Genomic DNA, 22714 nt, shown 5'->3' on the forward strand with positions numbered 1-22714 from the left:
GCTCCAAGGACAACTGAATCTTGCAATGAGCAACTAACTCTCCATCAAGGCATCCAGTGCTATAAATTCTGAAAGAGCTTGTACAATGAGGGAGCTTGTGTAGACAACAAGCACTGGGTGTGTGATTAGAGGGAGTCAATAGCTTTCTGCACTGTAGCCCAGGTAGGCAAAGCCATCGCCTCATATTAGTAGCCCTCAACTGTAACACTGCATCTTTGGGGTCAACATATCAGGTGGCCTGCTCCTAGCCTTGGCTAGAGATGGATACAGAAGAAAGATAGCAATGCTTTTCCTACTTTTCTTTTGTTTTAGGGGAAATAGGGCTAGATTAAAAGCAGTAAATAACATCTGAACACTTGCTAAATATTACATGACTACACTAAAGTATTGGTATATCTATATTTTGTCCTACATAGAATAAAATCAAAGAATCATAGAAAGATAGAGCTAGAAAGGACCCCCTATTCAGAACACTTTACTTCCTACTCTGCCACTGACTGGATGTGACCTTGGTCAAATTATTTCACCATTATGGGTCTTCAGTTTCTTTATCTGTAAAATGAAGCCATTGGTCTAGAGATGATCTTCTAAAATCCTGTCCAGATCAGCTATGATTGACTTAGCTCTTCTCAGCAATACAATGATCCAAGACAATTCCAAAGGACTCATGATGAAAAATGCTATCCACATCCAGAGAAAGAGCTGATGGAAACTGAATGCAGATTGAAGCATACTATTTTCATTTTTTTGGTGGTTTTTTCCTTTTGTTCTATTTCTTCTTTCACAATACGACTAATGTGGAAATATGTTTTACATGACTGCACATGTATAACCTATATCAGATTGCTTGCCATCTTGGGGAGGGGGATGGGGAGAGAGAGAGGGAGGGAGAACAATTTGGAACTCAAAATCTTTCCAAAAATGAAATTTGAAAATTGTCTTTACATGTAATTGGAAAAAATAAAATACTATTAAATAAAAAAATAAAATTCCATCCAGCACTAACACTCTAAGATTAGGGGCAGCTAGGTGGCACAGTGGATAGATCTCTGGCCTTGGAGTCAGGAGGACCTGAATTAAAATCTGGCCTCAAACACTTGACACTTACTAGCTGTATGACCCTGGGCAAATCACTTATCCCCATTGCCTAACAAAAAACAAAACAATCTAAGATCAATTAGTGAGTTACTAAGATAAGTAATTTATCATTGTAATAAATAGTAGAAGCATAGCATTATTAAAAATTTAGAGCTGACCTTTACAGGGACCTCAGCAATGATTTAATAACAGGAAATTCATCACTACCCTCTCTACCCAAGGCAACCCTTTTCTATTGTTGGGTAGCTTTAACTATTATGCAATTTTTCCTTATATTGAGAAAAAATATAGTCTCATTGCTAAACATTGGTACTAGTTCTGCCCTTTGGAACCCAGCAAAACAAATCTAATGCCTTAACCACCTGACAATCCTTCCATTCTGTCTCCCTAAATCTTGACCCTTGTCCTACCTACTCCCTCTACTGGCAGATAAGAGCATAGGCTCAATAGAGCTTCACAGAAAAAAAGTATAACCAACTAGAGTGCTATATATACATATATATATGTGTATATTTATATATACACATATGTTATATGTATTTATATATACATATATATATACATTTACATATATACATATATACATATGTATATTTATATATCCAAGTATAACCCGGCCTCAATTTGTAAAATCAGGATATTGGACTAGGTGATTTTTAAGTTCTCTTGCAGTTCTAAATCATCTTTAGGCCTCCTACAGCCTCCTTCAGGGCCTCCACAGTCTGGTTCCAAATTATCTCCCATTGTTCTCTTTTTCAGCCAGGTCCATTCTGTTAGTGCCTTGCTTCTTTATGCTTTCACCTTTGCTCACACCACTTTCCACTATCCAGAATGCCCCTTCCCCTCTACTCCCCTCTCCCTAACCTAATGTACCCCATTCTTCAATAGTCAGCAAGTTTCCTGAGCAGTCTGAATAAAACCCTTGGTGATGCAGCCCTTAGAGATGCAGCTGAGCTTTTGTGGTGATTACTGTCTATTCCCTGAATCTGGATCTAAGTAAGGTAAGGTTGCCTGCCATTGTTATTTAGAATTTTGTCTCTTCACCTAATTGTAAGCTCCATGAAGGCAGACTAGACCATCTGAAGGTTTTTGTGTTCACTCCATTCTCTAGTCTAATGTTCTTCATAAAATGGGTGCTCAGTAAGTACAGTCATAGGAACACAGGGTCCAGAGCTGGCAGGGCCTATGATTCTATTATTCTCTGATTCTCTAGTGGGTCCCAACTGATGGATCATGAACCCTTGGTGGCTGTAGAATTGCTGCAAGGGGTCTTTGAATCTGCAAATTCAAGAATAAGCAAATATGCCTTCTATACTAATAATATCATGTAACATGTATTACTATTTCCAAATGTAGGTAGACAATTTTGTGACTCATATACATTCATTTAGATAGTGTTACTGAATTCATACTAGCTTTTATCATCATTATGTATTTTCTCATTCAAAAGGTGCTAAAACTCCAACTCCTATCAGATGTAAACTCGTGAATTTTTTTGTGCTTGTATTTAAAGGGAGTTCTCATATTTGAAAAAGCTGGAAATCACCGATCTAGTCTAAATCCCTCATTTTATTTTAGTTTTGATATACTTTTTTAAAGCACCAGAATCACTTTCCAATACTGTTTCTTCTTCCCCCAACCCCACCCCATCTTCCTTTATTAACAAAACAATTAAGCAAAATAAACTGATATTTAAGTCTAATATTCATAGTCAAAGTTTCCCTCCCCATCCATCTTTCAATTCCCACCATTCCCATTTTACAGAGGAAGAAACAAATCCAGAAAAGGGAAGGGGCCCAAGATGGCAAAGCTGCTAAGTGAAAGAGCTAGGATTCAGACGCAGAGCTTCTGGCTCTAGGGTTCTTTTCCTCTACCAGATTGCCTCATTCTATTGGTTAATTATCTTTACCTTTCACACTGGGGGCTCCCTGAGAGGAGAAGGTCTAGTTTCTTTCTCATCCTGTCACTTGTCTCTGTCAGGTAGATGGAAATCTCCCTACATAGATGCCCCTTGATCTTTGAACCAGGCTTCTATCAGGCCAATATTTTCCTTCTTGGTGCTTTCTACCTCCTCTCTCCATATTCTGAGTTGCCTCACCATGGTTCAAAAACTTCCAGACAAGTTGTAAATTCAGTTAATCCTCTCAAGCTTGTCATCTTATAGTTCATGTGTGACCTCTCTTCCCTCAGGGACAGAGCAAAGGGAATGAGAGGGAATGAAGCTAAATATTGGAAAGAATTTAATAGCAGGGAATAAAGAATTGCAGGAATGGGTCCTGAAGGGAAGAAAAAAGACAGAGGAGAAAAAAAAGAGGAGAGGAGCTTGACCTGCTTTATTTGGGTGATGGGTAGTCCTGACCCACTAGTATCAGGGGCATTGACAAACTGACCCCTAAGAAAGCAATAGGAAAGAAGTATTTAACTTGTTTACAGGCTACTTGTTCACCTATAATATGGGCCCTATGGATGGACTGTCAGACAGATGACAGAACTATGTAATTCCCCTGTAGCATTATCATTCAACTCTTGATAATCCACTTTGTGGATTATCTATGACCAGGGTTGAATCCCAGGCTAGTATTCCTATATCCCTATACTCAGAATGAATAGCCACCTCAGCCAGGTAGAGTGAGGAGGGCAATTCTGTTGCAGAACAAAGACAAGTTTCATTTTCCCTTTGTTGATAGAGATAACAGAGATAATAACTATCTCACAAATCATGGTGGTGGTTTGATGGTGACTCAGTCTTTGGAGTGTCCCTGGGGTGATGAGAGAAATCTGCATCTCTGATCTCAGAGAATCCAGAGTGCAGCTTCTCAGCTTGAACCCTGCTGGAGTCATTACCCAGAAGCAGTGTGTGGAAGAAGTAGAGATGAGAAGATACCTGGGTTCTAATCTTAGCTATTTCCTACTATTCTGTGTAACCTTGGGAAAGTCATTTTACCTCTCAGTCTCATTCTCCCAAACTATCAAGTAGGATAATTCCTGCCCAGATTAACCTACAGGGTCAAATTGAATCAAGGATGTTAAGTCATTTGAAATTATGATAAAGTGCAATATTAAAGAGACAGAAGGGAAGGGAGCAGTTCTAAGGGCTACGAAATCTCTCCCCTTTGATTTAATTCCTTGAGAGACACAATCTAATCCCTATGGGTCAATGATGGACAAATCAAAACTTCATAGGTGCCTTGTGCTATCTCAGGGGGTTGCTTTGAATGGCCTCCTCCACCCAAACCCCTAGCCACCCTGATGAAACCAGGAGATTCCAGCTCTTCCATTTCTTTTAAACGTGAGTGAGTGATTAGTTTCATACACACAAAGGCCTTCACAAATATGCCCACACAAACATCCATCCATGCATGCATGCACGCACACACATACACACACACACATATACAGAGGCATATGTATTGTCACAAATACACTCATCTACCATCACACTCTTTCACAAATGGCTCTTGTGAGATCCCATCACCTCTTCTTCCCACCTCCTTCCCTCCTTTTATTCCTCTACTCACCTTGCTTACAAACTTGTTCTCTTCCCACGCCCATAGCGGTGGGTCTTTATAGTCTTGCTTGATGGAAGCTGGGGGTCTGTAGGAGTCAGTGTACGTACTTATAGGAGTCTTGGTCTTAGGAGCAAAGAGGAACATGGTGGAATCCAGGCACCACCTTGGCGGGTAGTGCCTTCCAGAGTCTCTGGCTGAGCATCTGGAAGTACCCTGTTCCCAAGGATCCTGCACCACTTGTCTATAGGTGTTGCTGGGCTGCTGTGGTCCATCTCCCCTCTTGGCCCCCCCCCCCCACAGACACCCTCCCATCCCCATCCCCCACCCTGCACCCCACTGATCCTAGAGCTGCCTATTGTGACATCATTGCAGACCAGCTCCCTCCCTCACCATTAGGGTTAACACATGGGTCCCAGGAGGTCATAGGGAGACCTTAGGGACCTTGGAGTCCAATCACTTCATTTTTTAGATGGGGAAACTGAGGCTGGGAGGATAAGTGATTTGCCCACAGAGCTAGTAAGTATCTGAAGATTTGAACTAAGGTGTTCTTGTCTCTTAGGTCCAGAGTCCTATCAACCAGGCCATGCTGTCTCTAGGTTAACACCCCTCCCCCTCCCCAACCCAACCAATCGTTCTCTCTCCCTTCTTCTCCTTCATTAAGATTCCTCTTAGGATCACAGTCTCAAAGGTGAAGAGACCTAGTATATCATCTTATAAAATTGCTTGCTTTTCCCCCTCTCCATTTTCTGGATGAGAAAATTGAGAGATGAGAAATGACTTGCCCAAAGGAACATAGACAGTTAATGATAGAGCTGGGATGAGGAGCCAACCCTAAGTGTATTTCCAAGATACAAAGGGGGCTTTGTACATTTGTTATTCAGCCTCTGAAAGATAAAGCCTGAACCCAGACCCTTCGTAATCCCAGAAAAGTAGCGAGCTTCCTGAGCTTAAGGAAGTTTCCCCCTTGTAGGGACCGTTGGGATTATAGGTGGTAGATCCTTGGTGAACCTTCTTGCCTGCTGGATGGGCAGTTTCCTACCTTCCCATATACATCAACTCTCCCTCACTGAGACCTGGAAGGAAAGGGAAGGGGAGGAGGAACAAGAGGGCTGGGCAGACTTCTGACAGCCCAAGTAAGAGGGGAACAAGAGAGCTGAGAGCAGAGCATTCCCCTCAGACAGTCTGTCTCTCTCGATATATATATATATGTATATGGTATGAGACAGACATATACGGTATGAGGCAGACTGTTATAGTGGGCAGAGGGCCAGTCTTGGAGTCAGGACAGTCTCTCTTTCTGCTCTTAAGGCCTATGACCTTGCCTCAGGATGCTATGCAGGTTGCTCAGTGTACCTTTTTAAGACTACATAAACTTGTAGAATAGTTGCTTACCTATATTGGTAGAGTGTGTTTTCTTACTGAGAGTTTTTGCCACCACGTAATCAGAGGTCTAGCTTTTCCTCCTTCCTCCCCTCTCACCAACTCTCTATGGTTGATAGTTGTATTAATTATGGTTCATTAATGTACATTGACTTGAAAAGCCTGGGTCCTTGTAGAGGCAGCTAGGTGGTGCAGTAGATTGAACATTGGTCCTGGTGTCAGGAAGACCTGAGTTCAAATCTGGCCTCAGACATTTACTAGCTGTGTGATCCTGGGCAAATTGTTTAACCTCTGTCTCAGTTTCCCCATCTGTAAAATGGGGATAATAATAGCACCTGCCTCCCAGGGTGTGAAGGTGAGATTTGGCACACTATGTAAGTGGCTGTTGCCTTATGTCCTTTCCTCTACCTACCTCCGTGTGGGGCTACGTGAAGGTTATGGATGTTGCTGGCTAGCCAAGGAGAGTCAAGGCTCCCTGCAACACCAGGTCTTGCCCTGAGTCACAGTCTGGGGGAGAAGAATCTAGAACCCAGGTATCCTGCCTCCCAACCACACTTCCCCAGGTCTCCCCGACCCCCATCAGTGAACCAGGGAGCCACGGGGCAGGTTTGTTCATATTATGCTTTTTAATATTATTAATTGTGTTACACGACACACAACCAGGAACAATGATAAATACTGCGATGGAAATGTTAAAAAAATATTATACACGTCTCATGTCTCCAAAAAACACACCTTTTAAATAAATTAATGCAGAGTAACTGACACTCCAAAGGAAGAGAACCCAGAGTCATGAGGACTGGGCTGAGGGCCAGGGGCAGGGCTGGGGACCAGCGAGGTTAAGGCAAGTACCTACATGGACAGGGTGAGAGGGATGAAGGGGAGGAAGTCAGGAGGTGAGCTGGGAGGAATGGGGTTGTGATTGCAGGAAGGGGTCATATCATGGGAGAGGGGGAGTTCCACAGAAAGCTGGATTCTTCCCAACCCACGAAGTGGCCCAGAGGGCTTCTGCCTCCCTCCCTCCTCCCTTTCTCTCCCAGCCTGGGGGCCAGACACAGAGGGGAGAATACCTTGGCTCCCAGCAGCGAGATGAGGTACCACCACCACCTCCACAAAGAATTTTCTTTCATTTCCTTGATCCTTATCCTTATCCTACAGGGACCCAGGGAGAGCAATCACAAAGCTAATCAGTCAAACCCACATCAGAACACAGGTATCCTGTTTCCATTCTAAGGGACTAAGCCACCCTGATTTTGGTGATGGTCCAGTCTCTAGTCAGAAGTGAAGTTATAGGTTCCACCTGAGATGGAAGACACAAGAAGACAGGTAGGCTCAGGGGGCCTGACTGTAGAGAAGGGGTCTAGGGGAAAAGGGGAGGTCTTGGTGGTTGAAATAGGGCAGTAGAGGACTTAAGAATGGGAAGAACACTATTTCTGGGGGTCAGAAGTCTTCTTGTACATGAATGGGGGACAGGAATAAATCAGTGGAGCCCTCATGGTCAGTCTATTTCTGCCCCAGTGATTTGCAGGCCTGCTTGTAGTTGGGTCTCTCACTTCCCATGGGCACTACTCCTCTGGACAACTCTACCCTCAGGAATGCTGCCATTACCTTACACTAGATGGGAGTGGTCACTGGAAGGGGACTGGAGCTACAATTTATATGTGGCTGCCCACTTATCCCCATCCCCTTAAGGGTCTGGTGGGCGTTTCTGAGGAGCCAGCAAACAGTAGTGGGTAGGGTAGTTAAGTAACCTCTTCACCTTCTCAGAGTCACACCTGGCCTCCACATTTAATGGTGCTTGGACACGGAGTGTGGTTGGATGTGTGTGTGTATATGGATGTGTGTGTATATGGATGTGTGTGTGTGTGTATATATATATATATGTATATGCACACACACACACACATATATACATACACATATGTATGTATGTAACTGCATAAGGGGGGTGATGGTTCAACAAATGAGTGACTATACCAGTATGTGGTACCATATGAAGGACTGAAGGGAGAGCACTACTTTCCCCTCTACCTATCAGAACAGGGAGATCCTTTTCCCTTAGGTAACTAGGCTTGAGAAAGCCTGGGCTAGTCTATAATCTGTACCCCAATCCCAAATCCCACTTAAGAGGTGGGGAGGCTGGGGCTGGGCACACAAAGATAGGCTAGAGGATAGGCAGGGAGGGAATGGCCTTGCTGGGCTTATGTCTGGCGAGGGTCCTGACAACCTTGACTGTTTCGCAAATCAGCTTTTCCAGAGGCTGGCCTATCCGAGATTGGGACACAGGAGACCAAAGCTTGGCTTGGTCTGGTCCACTTTGATCCTGCTCCTTCCACCTCCTAGCCCTAAAGGCAGGGACCCTCTGGACTTCCCTCCTTCCCCAAATGATTTTTTGTTTTTACCAAACACGTAGCTCCAGAGAGCTAGGCAAGCGCTGGTAAGCAAACAGTTTTCCTTTGTGCTTGCATCAGCCTTTGAGGTCACTGCCCATCCTGAAACTAGGAGCGTCCCTTGGCACATGGGATCGTATTCTCTCCTTTCCTACTAAGGGGAGGCAAACTCAGGATCCAGGACCCTCAGGAAGAGGGAAGAGGGGCCCAGGATTTTTTGACCCTTGTAACCCAAACAGAAATACTAGCAGTAGCACAGATATGCAAGTACATACCCTACACACACTTATACAGACATATCTCTCTCTCACACACACATATACACACACACACACACACACACACGCACACACAGGCAGAACCAGATACACACAGAGACATACTACCCAAAGACACATACTGACAGACACACACACGTGTACACATATAATCATACACACACACACACACACACACACACACACACACACACACACACACACTTCCCTGAAAATGCCTATTCTATGCAATCTCCTCGGAGCCTCATGAAGGGGAGGATGTGGACAAAAGTGGTGACTTCCCAAGCAGCAAGTTCAGCTCACTCGAGTGACAGTGGGAAGGAAGCTAGCCGTGTGGGTAGGGGAGAGCAGATTCAGAGGCAGTGCCTGGTGCAGACCCAAAGGATATCTTGGCCTGCTGAGAAAAGCAGAACCTTAGGGCAAGGGAGACAGGGAGGCCTGGTGAGGCTCGATTCTAGCTGACCACAGAGTAGAGGAGGGGGACTGACATTAGTAACTCCCTCTCCTTTCCTGCTTCCAGCTCCCCACAAAGCCTTGGTGGCAGACAAGGAGATGGGGGGGTGGGAAGTGGGGCGAGGCTGGGCCAGAGGTAGTTCCCTCTATTCACCACCACCCCTAAAAACCCAGTGGGGCACCAACAGAACTGGGCAGATGGGAATTCCTCTTCATTGCCCCCTTGGTCCTGATTCCATGTACACTGCTGCTCCCCTTTTCCTCCTAAACAGAGAGAGGGAGAGGAAGAGAGACAGAGGATGCCAGCAAGAGAAGAAGTTGCTCCCCTGGGGGTAGAGATGGGAGGGCTCCCCTCTACCTTTATATCCCCTGGGAAAAGGATGGAAAATGAAGCCAAGAAACTGTGCTCAAGTTGGACGGAACAGGAGAGGAGGGGAGATGGACACTAAACATTAAAAAAAACCCTAAAAATCAGCATATAGGTCAGAAGGCAGGAGGAGGACAAGCCAGGGCCAGCAAAGATAATGAGTTCCCACAGTTCATATCACGAGGCTGAGCCAGGGCAGGCCAGGCCAGGCTAGGCTGAGTGGCCCTGGACCTGGCCTTCTTGAGCCGTTCCAGGAGGAATCTTTGGGGTTTCCTTCAGCTGCCAGGTGTTCTATGTCTGCAGCAGATCATCACGGGGCCATCTCCAAGGACTTCTGGGGGAAGACTTTGAGCCTGGGCATCCTGGGAAATCAGACTAGGTCACGGCCTGGCCTGAGGACAATCTGGCAGAGCTCTCTTCTGAATGAAACACAGACTGACTTAGCCTAGGCCTGTGGAGGCCAGAGCTCCAGGCTGCTTCCCTTGTCAGTCCCCTTTCAGCCCTCGCTAACCCCTGGTGTCTCTCCTTCTCCCATCTCCCCCTCCTGCTCTCCCCTGGATTTTTGGCCAGTCTGTCTGCTGGAGACAGTCATGGCTGGGAAGCCAATGGAGGTGGTGGTGGTTTTAGGGAGAAGGGGAAGCTGGCTGAGTCCCCTTTAAACAAATCAATGAACAAAGAGCCCCTACCACCCTCCCCCCACCCCACCCCCCAGTGAAATCTCATTTTGGTTTCTCCCGGCTTCATGAACACAGAGGTACACGTCCTACCATAGGAGGAAGCAATGGCTGTTAAGAAGTTGGCCAGTAGCTAAGGCCAGGAGCAGGGCCCAGAATGGGAACCAGGGAGGGAATGGGCACCAGATGTGCCCCCTCCCCCCTCTGCCCCTGTCCTGGCCCATGCTGGCCGTTACTGGATGTGGCAGGCAGTAGAGGAAGTAGCCTGGCAGCACATGCATGTGGGGTTCACAGATTTAGGGGGGATGAGGTCGAGGTCCTCGTCATCGGGGATCTCATCTAACCGGTAACCATCCTTCAGCAGCTGGATGTTCAAGTCTTGGTTGATCTGCTGCAGGCAAAGGGGAGGGCGGTCAAACCTGGGGTAAAGGTCAGGGCAAGCTAGCCTGGGAAATTAACTTGTAGGCTCCATCTTCCACCATGCAAAACCCATCTCTTACTTTCTAGGTCCCACCATTATCTCTGAGGTCTCACCCCCCTACTTTCCAGGTTCCCAAATACCCCCTTATCTTTTTATCCACCCCATCCCCATCCCTATCTCCAAAGTCCTATCCTTTAAGATTCTACTCCTGTTTCTCATCTTCTGTTCCTAAACCTTGGTCTCCTATGCCTCCGATACTCCACTACATAGCCCTTAGGTTGTAACCCTATTTCTCAGTCTGTAATCCACTATCTTTAGCACCAAGGAGAAGCTGTAGTCCTTCGTCCTAACCCTTTTCCCTGATGGACAATCCTTCCTTCTGGTTTCTTAGTCTATTGCAGGGCTGACAGCCAGGGAAAGGTACAAGTCTCTCTTTGTGGTAAAAACCTCCAGACGTTCTCATGACTCACCTCTGCTGAGGAGTAGCCCGAGGAGGAATATCTGGACATGTCAAAGTCATCATCACTGTCAGTAAGATAAGAAGGAAAAGATCATTGGTGATTTGAGAGTCTGGGTCCTCAGTCTCACTTCTTGAGGGGGAGAGTGTGAGGATTAAATATTTTCCCTGCACTGGGGCAACAGATGGATTTCCACTAGTTAATGGACTACCCCTGCAATTAATTTGGATTCTCAGTGTCAAGGCCTAACGCCCCTTCAACAGGAATAGTTTTATAGAGGCTGAATTATTTAATGGGAAGAACACTGGTTTTGAAGTCAGAAACTACCAAATCTCAGTTCAGATTCAGAGATAACCTTATTTTACAGATGAGGAAACTGAGGCCTAGAGAGGTGAAGTGAGGTGGTAAGTAGCAAAGCCAGAATTCGAAGCCAGGTCATCTCTCTCCAAATCTAGTGCTCTTTCAACTACAACATGCTGACCTCTGCAACTTTCCTTTTACCTATCTGGGCCTCAGTTTCCTCATCTGTAAAAGGAATTTGACAAATCCTTAAGGTCCCTTCCAAATTGAAATCCCTAAATCCTATCTATAATCTATCTATCCTATCTACAATCCTATAAAGAATCCTTTTCCTTGGGGCCCAAATTCCTTGGGGAATCTGGGGAAAGGATGGGAGGTGATAAAAACCAAACATCTGGCCTCCCCTTTTCCTTGCACACTCATTAAGCCAATGCCTCAGTACCATCTTAAATAAACTCTAATCTCATTTTGTTAGTCCATTCAATCATACTCCCCAAAGGACTCACTAAGTATCTCTCTTCTTACCCTGATTCCCAATCTTCTTCCCTTTATTGGCATTAATCTAAGTCCCCCCTTTTTTTCCTTTTTGTTTGTTTGTTTTTTGCCAGGCAGTGGGGTTAAGTGGCTTGCCCAGGGTCACACAGCTAGTAAATGTTATGTGTCTGAGGCCAGATTTGAACTCAGGTCCTCCTGACTCCAGGGCTGGTGCTCTATCTACTATGCCACCTAGTTGCCCCCTTGTTTGTTTTTTTTTTTTAATTAAAAAATTTTGAACCTAACGAACATCAACAAAACACCAACACTTCAACATACAAAGAGCAGAGAGGACTGCACATGAGATTGTGAGTATTAGATACAGTCTGTGTTTTTAAAAATGTTTCTATTAAATTTAACACAATAGTACTGACACCACCCTGGTTGTCTGTGTCCCCTTATTAATTTCCATTGTGCCCCCCATTCCTCCTTTATTTTCTAGGCAAGCCCTCCCTTTCCACTGTTTTGTGACACGCAAACTAGGAATTTCCCTCCAGTGGCCCAGAGGTTTCAACGATGGAACCTTCCAAGTCAACCTGCCCGTCTCATTTTAAGAATGCTTGGGGTTCATTTGCCCTACATGTACTGTTTCCTTTTACAGAAGGGGAAGGTAATGTCCCAAGAGGGGTGATGACATGCCCAAGGGTACACAAAGATCAGATGCACAGGGAGGAAAAGGGAGGAAAAGGACCTGATACCCTGTCCTCCTCCAACACTATCCCTTGTGGTCCAGATGAATGAATGGAAGAAGCAGCGTTTATGAAGAGTGAATGCTTGCAAAGCTGCTTCTCAAAGGACAGTGTGAATGCGACAGAAAAGGAAAATGACAGATGTTGGAAGGGATGTGGGAAAATTGAGACATTAATGCACTGTTGGTGGACTTGTGAACTGATCCAACCATTCTGAAGAACATTTCTGGAACTATGCCCAAAGGACTTACTGTGTATACCCTTTCACCCAGCAATACCACTTCTAGGTCTGTATCCCAAAGAGATTTTTGTTTTGGAGTGAGGCAACTGGGGTTACACAGCTAGTAAGTGTCAAGTGTCTGGTCTGAGACTGGATTTGAACTCAGGTCTTCCTGACTCCAGGGCCGGTGCTCTATCTACTGTGCCACCTAGTTGCTCCCAAAGAGATTTTTTAAAAAGACCTATATGTATAAAAATATTTATACCAGCTCTTTTTGTGGTAGCCAAGAATTGGACAGTGAGGAGATATCAATCAGTTGGGGAATGACTGAACAAGTTGTGGTATATGATTGTGATGGAGTACTATTGTGTTAAAAGAAATGATGAACAGGATGGTTTCAGAAAAACCTGGAAAGTCTTACATGGACTGATAACAAAATTAAGTGAGCAGAACCAGGAGAACATTATACACAGTAATAGCAATACTGTATGATGATCAACTTAGCTCTTCTGAGCAATAAAAAGATCCAAGACAATTCCGAGGGACTTATGATGAAAAATGCTATCTACCTCCAGAGAAAACTGATGGAATCTGAATGCAGACTCCATATATAATAGCACACTATTTTAAACATTTTTGTGGGTGTTTTTTGTCTGTTTTCTTTTACAACATGACTAATATGGAAATATGTTTTACATGTATATCCTATATAAAATTGCCTGCCTTCTCAATGAAGGGGTAGGAGAAGAAGGGAGGGAATCTGGAACTCAAAATTTTAAAAAATGAATGTTAAAATTGCAATTGGAAAAAAATTATTTATTTATTTACTTAATTTTGAAAAAAGGACAGTGAATCATGAGTAGGCTCTCTTACCACTAGCTGAAATCATCTACTCTTATTAATGTTGGTGTAAAATATTTTGCTATTGCAAAACTGTACTAGTAGGATTCTAGGGAAAAATCATGAAATAAGGTGATTGGACTACATGATCTCTAAGTAGGGCACTCAGACAAATAGGGCAATGTTGGTACTATTGTGTCAAATTCAATACAAACTCTTAGAAAATCAGGCTCTAGGCAATAGAGTGCTCAGCTTTAACACTGTATGACAAGAAGGACATTCCTTTTCCCTGGGGGTGAGGCTGTCCCTGAGGGACGTGTCAGGGAGAACATGGAAAAGTGAGGAAGGAGAGAACCGTCAGCATGAAGTCTGGCAGCTTAGGATCTGTCAGTCATTTCTGCTGTCCAATAAAAACAGCTGTCATTCATAGAGTGCTTTATATACACGATCTCATTTGATTCCTGCAGCTATACTGTGAGATGAGAACTGTAGGTATTGTTCCCACTGAAGATTTGAGAAACTGAGGCTCAGACAATTCAAGTGAACCTGCTCATGATTACACAGACAGTAACTATTAAAAGCTGGATTCTAAGGTAGATCTCGCTGACCCCAGGCTCAGGGCTATATTCTCTCTCCCATGGGGCTTCTCCAAATGAAAGGAGAGCTAGGGAACAGGAAACAGAAACTTATCAAGGAAACCAGAGTCTGGGGAGGGTGAGGCTGTGAAATGGAAAGACGTTTATTTCTGGCCCTAGGATGATAGAAGGGGGAAGGAGGGAAGGGAACTATGCCGGGCAAACAGGACAAGGAAAAGCTGCCATCTGCTACTGAAGTATAGAATTAGAGGACTTGGGTTCAAATCCTGATCCCACTGCTTACTACTTTTGTGATCTTGGGCAGATCATACAATCTCTATGGGCCTCGGTTTCCTTTTCTGCAAAATGAGGAGGTCAGACTAGACGGCCTCTAAGGACCCTCCCTGCTCTAACTCAATAACCCTACAATCCTATGAAACCACAGGGTTGCTAGTAAGACTAGGCCCAAAAGTGAGCTTGGAGCAGCAGATAAACAACTTCGCTTCAGAGACAAGCAGAAACGGCCTGAATAACCAGCCGTGACAGGCTTCAGATGAAGTGAATAGAACAGGCAAGAACACTTCTAGTCTGTCTTTGATTTTGCCTGTTCTTCCACCAAGGATTTTTATAGACTTTGGTCTCACACTTTCCCTGACTGACAGGAGGTCTAGGTCCCTTCTTCTGTTACTGTAACCGTCCCTCCTCCTGCAGGGTTGATAGCCATGGGCAGAGGGCGAGGTGAGGGTGATACTTCCAGGCCCTGGATCCTATCCTCAGAGAGTGAAGGGAGGTGACTGCAAAATGAGTACATGGTGGCCTGAAGCCCAGGGGAAAAATCCTGGGACCAGATAGCACTTTCCTTATGCAGGAGATTATGAGTAATAGTAGGATTTCCAGGGCTTACAGCCAGAAATCTCCAGAAGGAGCAGAGGTGAGCAAGGTCAACAGCAAATGGCTTAAAACTCAAGAAGATATTTTTGGAAGGTAGGTAAGGAAGCCATGCTCCAAGGGAAGCTTTTGGGACCAAGGTGACTGCAGAATGGAGGTGTAACAGTGGCTAGGGTACATGTCAATTCCCCAGTACCTAACATGGTGCTTTGTACAGAATAGGCACTTATTAAACATTTGTTGAATTTAAATCCCAGGACCGAGGTGGTACATACCCAGGGAAGACTAAAAAGTCAGTTCTGGATAGCTGAAAGAACTGATCTCCTCCTATCTAGAGCCTCCTTTTCTCTCTCTCTCTCTCTCTCTCTCCCTCTCTCTCTCACACACACACACACACACACACACACACACACACACATACACACCCTTCATTTATTTATTCTGGGTGCAGGCCTATCCTCTGTCCCAGGCTTCCATACCTGTCCGTGTCAAGGGCCACCAATGGTTTCTCGTCTGGACTCTGATCAAGTGAAGAGTATCCTTTGTTGGGGACAACCAGCCTGGATAGAACAGAACAGAAGGGCCATGGTTAGCTGGCCATGGCAGGCCCTTTCCCTTTTTTGCCTGTCTGTTCTGGGCGTTATGCTAGGGAGTTCTAAGCTTTCCTTTCCATCCCAAAGGGAACTGGCATGCTGAACTGTGGACAGAGTGGTCCATGCCAGGTACTCTTGAATACAACAGAGGCGCAGGCACCAATGGCAGGCCTAGTGTGAGGTTTACAAGGAGGATGGGGCACTGGTCAAGGACAGAAACCTTTGTTTATCAGCCAGGTCAAGACCCGCATGCCTAAGCCTGGCCCCAGAAGGGCTCAATGCCGCCAAATCCCTACCAATTGTGGGGCCATTGTCTACTTGCCCTCCCACTCATCATATCCCAGGCCCCTATTCTAGAAGAATAAAGATGCAAAGGAAGCTCTGTCAATTGGGGTGATCTGAGTGACAGAGGTGGGGACAGAGAAGAAACATTTTACCTTGTTCGAGCCATCACATTGTTCTTCTTGGGCTGCTGGTTGACTGGACTGCCCATGCTGCCATTTTTCAAGGAGCCCTTTCGAGCAAGCTCTCGCTGTTTCTCTGCAGAGGGAACATCATTATTATGAGGATGAGGCTGATAGCCTCATGGCAGCCTGGCTCCTGACAACAGACAGACAATGGCAAGGGAAGGAAGCTGCCTTTCTTGTCCTTCTCTCCCACTCTGGGGGCCTCTGGCACCAGGCCATCTACTGAAAAAGAAGCCCAAACCACGCACCTTCCTAAAGCAGTTGAGTTCCACTGCCTGATTCAAACCCTAAGAACCTCCCCCAAGCCCCTCCCTCCAATCAGCTTTGCTGATTCCTGTAAAAAAGACGTCACCATCCTCCTCCTGCAATACAACTCCAGGCCCGCCCCACCCCTGCAGAAACTGGGGGTCCCCAGTACTCCTGGGAATATGTCTTCACCATGCCCTACTCCCGAGTCTCCAAGATCTCTTTGGAGTTCAGGATCTCTGCTTTTGTCTGCCACCTGGTTAACAATTCTGTCTTCATGTTAATGCTAGTGACAGCCTGGATCACTCTGGGCACAGAAGCATTTTCCTCACCTGATCTAGCAAGAATCAATTTATCCTATTTGATAGCTTCTGATATACTCATAAATAGAACAGAAGAGCTAGGAGGGACCTTAGGGACCATCTAGTTCAAGCTTGTCATTTCACACACGAGAAAACTGGGGCCTAGAAAGGGGAAATAACTTGGCTCCAGCTAAGCTGCACCCAGCTCAGCACTGCCAGCTCCCTTAGAATCTCCTGAGGCTTGGAGACCTCTGTCCAGCTGCTGAAGGCGGCTCTCCACTCTATGCCTTCTCTCCTACTCCTAGTTCCAATATGTCCAACCTCAGTCATTGACTAAGTTTCTGCCAGTTTTGTTCTGCTTTTCCTACCAAAAGCCTTTTTTATTTCCTCTGTTTCTTGGCTTTAAAAAAAGACTGATTTTTTTTTTTGATGTCTTGTTTATGGAACCTAGAGCCAGACAGGCTCTAAAAATTCCTTTGTTTACAAATAAACTAGTCCTCTAACAGATTTAGACACAGACATTGGCCTTCAAGCTACCCTGGACCTGGGGCCTATGCTCTGGGAGATGACCCACCATCAACTACCCCACCCCCAAAGGAAAAGCCTGTGTAGCTTGGGGTCTCTCTGCCTCTGAGTGTGGGTGGGTGTGTGAGGTATAGGCCAGGATCTGAGGAGATGGCCTAGTTGGAGTGAAGTGAGAGAGAGAGAGGTGGGAAGGAAGATGGAGGCAGGTCAAATTACTAGATTCTTCTGCCGGATATTTTTTGCCCATTCATTCAACTCGCACTGACCAGGCTCTTTCTATATTTTGTGAGCTTCACAAGGATAGTTCTTGGGATGTGGGGGACTGTACTTAGGTTATCTCCTCTTCCTTCTCACCTGATCCCTATTGGGACAACAAAACAAGCAAATCAATAATGAAGAGGGTGGGAGGGCCCTCTAGAGGTCAAGTACATGGTGGTCATAAGATCAGAGATTCAGAGCTGGAGGAATCATATCCAACTCCCTTATTTCACAGATGAGGAAACTGAGGCCCTGAGAAGTTAAGTTATTTACTCAGGGACTCTTCAGGAAAGGAGGTCTCCCATCTTTCTCCCTTCCTTTTATCTATTTATAATCCTCTCTACCGAAAAGCAAACCTATTAACTCTGTGGAATTGCTATACAGGGTATTGGGGCTCTATGTATAGAAGAAGGAAGCAGTTGTCTGTAGAATAAGATGAAAGGACATGGGGATTTCCCTAATCCTAAATGCCATGGGGTCAGAAATTCACCATTTGAAATGAGTCATTCTTGATCTTGATGTATTCAAGGCTTCTTGAGTTCCCTATTACAGCCATACCAGAAAGGGGCCAAACTTTAAGTCATTATCAGTCATCAGTGCTTTAGTAAGGATTAAGTAATCAGTCAACTGAGAGTAAGCAAAAGGAATGGAGGAATAATGCCTTGCTTGGAGGAGGCTTCCCTAAAGGAAGGAAACCCAACCTTTGTAGACATCACTGTTTTGCAATAGTCTCGCCCTATCAGGTAAGCAGCATGGTGAGTGGCAGAATGAATGAGAGCATAGGCAACCTTAATGTTGGGGGAGGCTGTTGATTGCCCCTCTGCCATGTCTTTGCCCTCCTGGTCTTGCTAATTACGATGAGCTCCCTTCCATTCTCTCTGCTTCAGCCCCTCTCCTCTTCTACCCCCCAAATAAACTTACATTTCCACATTCAGAAAATTGACTGGGCTATGCTAGGACAGAGACAGAAAAGAATCAAGTATAATCTTTGTCCTTTGGGGGTTTTTATAGTCAGACTGAGGATATAAAACTCATGCATATGCAACACTATATGAGACATTGATAAGACTAGCCTGGAGGATGAATGAGTGGTAGGAAATAAGATTAAAGAGGTGGAGTGGGGTTAGATTGTGATGGGCCTTGAATTAGTTTAGACTTGATGCAGTGGGCAACAGGGAGCCATTCAAGGTTCTTCGGCAGAGGAGTCACGTAATGAAAGCTAGGCCGCCAGAAACTTAATCTGGTGATGGTGTGTATCTTAGAGTGGAGGGGAAGAAAACCAGTAATCCCTTAGTTGATTTGTGTTGATGGCTCAAATAGATGATCTTGGGCCTCACCCATGCCTGTAAAAATACTTCAGGGATGCTCCTGAGATCCTAGCAGTGGTGGTGGTGGTGAGGTTGGGGGGTGGGGAATACAGCCAATCAGCTCCCAGTGGCCTGAAGGAGCTGTCACCAGCCTAGCAGGTGCTAGCAGTGGGGTGGGGGGGGGGGAAGACTACATTCCCTTTTCTCTCATCTTATCTCCTACCCAGCCCTACCAGGTGTTGACTACCTATTTTTCCTTTCTAATGAACAGCTCCCAAATAAAAAAAAGGCTTTCTTGCCAACTGAATTTGTAGACAGTCTCCTGGGAAGAAAGCCTGAGCTGCTGCAGAAACAAATCATTGCTCTTAGGGGACAGCTTTTCGGGAAGCTGATGGAAATGAAATTGAACCTTCTTATTCATGGCTGGAGTGAGACCAGCTCTAATCCAGGAAGGTAACGGCTGTCCCCAAAGGCCTTCTTCTCTTCCTAACTCCTGGAAGTGCTCTGAACAGCAGCTGCTGGGCCTGGGAGAGGGAGTCTGTCATGGGCGGCACAGCTACACTAGACACACTCCAAGGTCCCCCTAAATCCTATGATCTCATGAACGAAGTCTGAGTCACATACATTTGGTCTTCTTTGGGGAAAAGTAGAAACTTGATGAATTTGAAATTCAATTTAATTAAACAGATTAAAAAATATGATATTGGGGACTTTAAGTATCCTTTATAGAACTAAAAATTTAAAAACAAAAAAAATATGTATAATTTGGTTTATTTAAAAAATCATTTTTTTGGTATAATTGTTGGCAGTTAGATGGCACAGCTCAAACTCAGGCCTTTCTGTCTCCAAGTCCAGCACTCTATCCACTTTGTTATTTAACCTCTCTCAGCCTCAGTTTCCTTACCTGTAAAATGGAAATAATAATAGCATCTTTATGTAAAGTGCTTTGCAAATCTTAGAGTGCTACAAAAATGCTTCCTATTATTATTGTTAATAATTAATTACCATCATCATAATTATTATTATCATCAAACTTAGAGATATAGGAAGACCCAGAGAAAACGTTTTTTTCCCTAGTAAGGAATGGACTAAATTCAGCCTCTTGGACCCAAAAAATACCTGTTCCATTCCTGCTGGGTCCTCATTTGTTCCTCCCTCTGCCGGCTCAATACACCACAGCCACTATGTTCTCAGCTCTTTCAAATCGGGGGGTCACTATCAATTGTAATTTCTGAGGCCAAGGGAAGACCCTCCCTTCTTCCCCAAAACAAGACTGGGGCCTGAAATCCTTATGGTGGTAGGCGAAAGGCTTGCATAATTAGGGATAAGAGTTAAAGTGCCAAATCTCATAGGAGGAGGAAAACAGGGGTTAGCATTTATTCTAAGGAATAAAAGCCTGATATTAAGTCAAGTCCTTCTATGATAATGGTGTTTATAGGATCATAGTTTTAGAACTAGAAGGAACCTCAGAGGACACTTTAGTCTAATTCCTTTATTTTATAGATGAGGAGAATGACAGAAGTTAAATGATTTTCCCAGGGTCACACAGCTAGTGTCTCAGGCAGGGTTTGAAATCAGTTCTTCTTGACTCTAAGCTCGGTGTTCTATCCAATGTGCCTGGTGGGGGTCAGGGAGAATGAGGGGGTGAGGGAGACAGGAAGAAAGGGAGAGGAAGAGAGGAGGAAAAAAGTATGTGGGGGGAGAGAGATGGAGAGAGAAAGAGAGGGGAAGAAAGGAGAGGAGAGAAAAACCACTGGGTTGGGTAAGTTGCCAGGAGGGTGGAAAAGTCATAGAAAGGGAAAACTAAGGCAAAGGCAAACTTCTATTCCTTTAAGGTTTTGTGAAGGCATCCAGCCTCAGGCCTCATCTCTCCTGACAATCCAGATAGGACCCCAGCCTCAGGCAACTGTGGGGAATGCTGGGAGGAGTCCCTGCCAGGTTAGGCTGTTATGCTGTAGTCCCCAACAAGACCGCTAGGTGGCGGTCACAGCCAGGGGAATTCCAACATAGGGACCCCAGCAAGAGGCTCAATCACTCTTGCCTGAGGCAATGCCATAGTGTGGCACAGACTCACAGGGCTACACATTACAGTGTGAGCTCCTTGAGATCAGGGGCTGTTTTTGCATCTCCTTAGTACCCCAACACACTGCAAGTATTAATAAGTGCTTGCTGATTGACTAATTGATAGCTGTCACACAGATGACCTCTGGTTCATGTGTGAGGGTTGTGTCCCCTTTCCCCCTCACCTCGCTGTGGGCAGGGCCTATAGTAGGGTGAGCCCATTAAACTCCCAGCACCCTGCCCCCAGAGACAGGCTACTTCTGCCAGTCACCAGGGCACCACTCCACCTAGGCCTTCTCTGAGGCCAGAGTGAGGAAGGGCACTCGCCCTGGTGGGGAGCCAGGAGCTCAGGAAGCTCCTACCCTGATGGCAGCCTTTGAGGGTTCCTGTCTCTTCCCTCTATGCCTCGACTCCAAGCATCTATTTCTATCTGCCAACAGACTTCTCTGTCTTCACTAGTTTTCTACGCACTTTCCTATGCCAATCTCTTAAGTTCCCCACACCAATTTCCACCCTACATCTTCCTTTATCACCCTCCTCCCCCAAGGCCCTGCTGATGCTGATGAAGGAGGCCCAAGGCTGAGGGCTGGATCTTTTATGGGGCCAAATGCTCTGAACAGAAAAAGATTGTGAGAGGAGACAACCAGGCATGGTGAGGGGGGGTTAGGGTGTGTGTGTGTGTGTGTGTGTGTGTGTGTTAGGCTCTTGCAGGGGACAAGCACTCAGAGAAGGGCCACTTGAGGACAGAATTCATACGCAGTACATCCCTTACTAAGTTGGCCAGGTGCTCTGGTCACACACCCTTCTGTTGAGGGCAGCAGAGCTGGGTGAGGGGCTCCTCAGACACCATGAGGTCATAGATTTGGAGGTGAAGTACAGTTCTCTCATTTTACAAATGATGAAACTGAGACCCAGAGATGTGAAGTGACCTGCCAAGACATCTAGTAAGCTACAGCGCACTTAGAGCTCCTAAGTGTTTGACAAAGTCAGGATGTGAACACAGGTCTCAGACTCTAAATATCAGGAGCTTTCCAATGTACCATGCTGCTTCCTTCCAGGCAGGGTGGGGAGGACTTCTTAGAGCAAGGAATTCTATGAACCAGGGCAATGCTGCTTCTAATCCTTCATAGACCAGAGCCTGAGCAACCAAGGGCAGGAAACACCATGCCCAGTATCCACCCCAGTGATCCTAGCTCATGCTTTCAAGGCGCCTTTCTCACACAGAAAGGCTGGGGACCTGTCAGGTAAGAGAATGAGGCTAGGCCCCAGGGGCTACTGTGTATAGCTACTCTCTGACCAATTGCCTTGCCCACCCCCCACCCCCTGCCAATTTCAGCACAGAAACAACAGCTGCTTCACCTAATTAGCATGAATCCCAGCTGGAGGAGCCAGGCTGAAGATCAGCAGGACAGAAGGAGGGGCTGGGGGAGACAGACGGCAGAGGGATAACCCACTGCAGGAAGCTGAGTAGAGAAGGAGATGCTAATGGTATTGATTGAGGGGCTTGGCTTCCCCCTTCAGCCTCCAGATTCTATTTCTTATTGCAGAGGCTTCCTCTTGGTAGCACAGATGGATAGGGGATCAGAGAGGTAGAGAGAGGAAGGGCTAAATGGGACGAGGGAGGGTACTGAGGAGTTAGGGAGAATGGGGGGGGGGAAGCTAACGGTGCACATGGGAAGGGGATGGGGCATAATATTCCAGACTGGGAAAGGACGAGGCCTGAGGGGTTAGGCAGAGAGAGAATAGGGATCTTGGGGGAAAAAAAAAGACATGAAAAAAATTTATATGTTCAATAGGAATATATACATAAAGCCTATTTCAGATTGAGTGCCATCTTGGGGAGGGATGGGAAGAGAGAAGGGGAGAAAAATTTTAAACTCA

The 22714-nt window shown here is 45.6% G+C and overlaps 2 protein-coding genes across 6 annotated transcripts in view; both read right to left on the minus strand.

Moving 5' to 3' along the window:
- SPMIP6 (sperm microtubule inner protein 6) overlaps positions 1-4923 on the minus strand; it is a 49143-nt gene extending 44220 nt beyond the window's left edge. The window contains exon 1 of one of the 3 annotated variants that reach the window (XM_020966977.2): positions 4617-4923. In XM_020966977.2, the coding sequence (XP_020822636.2) occupies positions 4617-4919 (303 nt within the window). In that variant the 5' untranslated portion in view covers positions 4920-4923. The remainder of the gene's footprint in view (positions 1-4616) is intronic. The other 2 variants (XM_020966975.2, XM_020966976.2) reach the window with 2 other exon arrangements.
- Positions 4924-6594: 1671 nt separating this feature from the next.
- Positions 6595-22714, minus strand: part of FAM219A (family with sequence similarity 219 member A) — a 97427-nt gene continuing 81307 nt past the window's right edge. The window contains exons 3-7 of one of the 3 annotated variants that reach the window (XR_013485958.1): positions 16105-16207; positions 15554-15634; positions 11041-11095; positions 7058-10540; positions 6595-6839 (exon numbers count right to left, since the gene is read on the minus strand). Coding sequence is in view for 2 of the 3 variants with exons in the window: in XM_020966948.2 (XP_020822607.1) it covers positions 10382-10540; positions 11041-11095; positions 15554-15634; positions 16105-16207 (398 nt within the window). In the remaining variant the exon portion in view is untranslated. Of the gene's footprint in view, positions 10541-11040; positions 11096-15553; positions 15635-16104; positions 16208-22714 lie in introns of all 3 variants that reach the window. The other 2 variants (XM_020966950.2, XM_020966948.2) reach the window with 2 other exon arrangements.

This window comes from Phascolarctos cinereus, unplaced genomic scaffold, assembly GCF_003287225.1.
Source record: "Phascolarctos cinereus isolate Bilbo 61053 unplaced genomic scaffold, phaCin_HiC Scaffold_4;HRSCAF=312, whole genome shotgun sequence".
Taxonomy (NCBI): Eukaryota; Metazoa; Chordata; class Mammalia; order Diprotodontia; family Phascolarctidae; genus Phascolarctos; species Phascolarctos cinereus.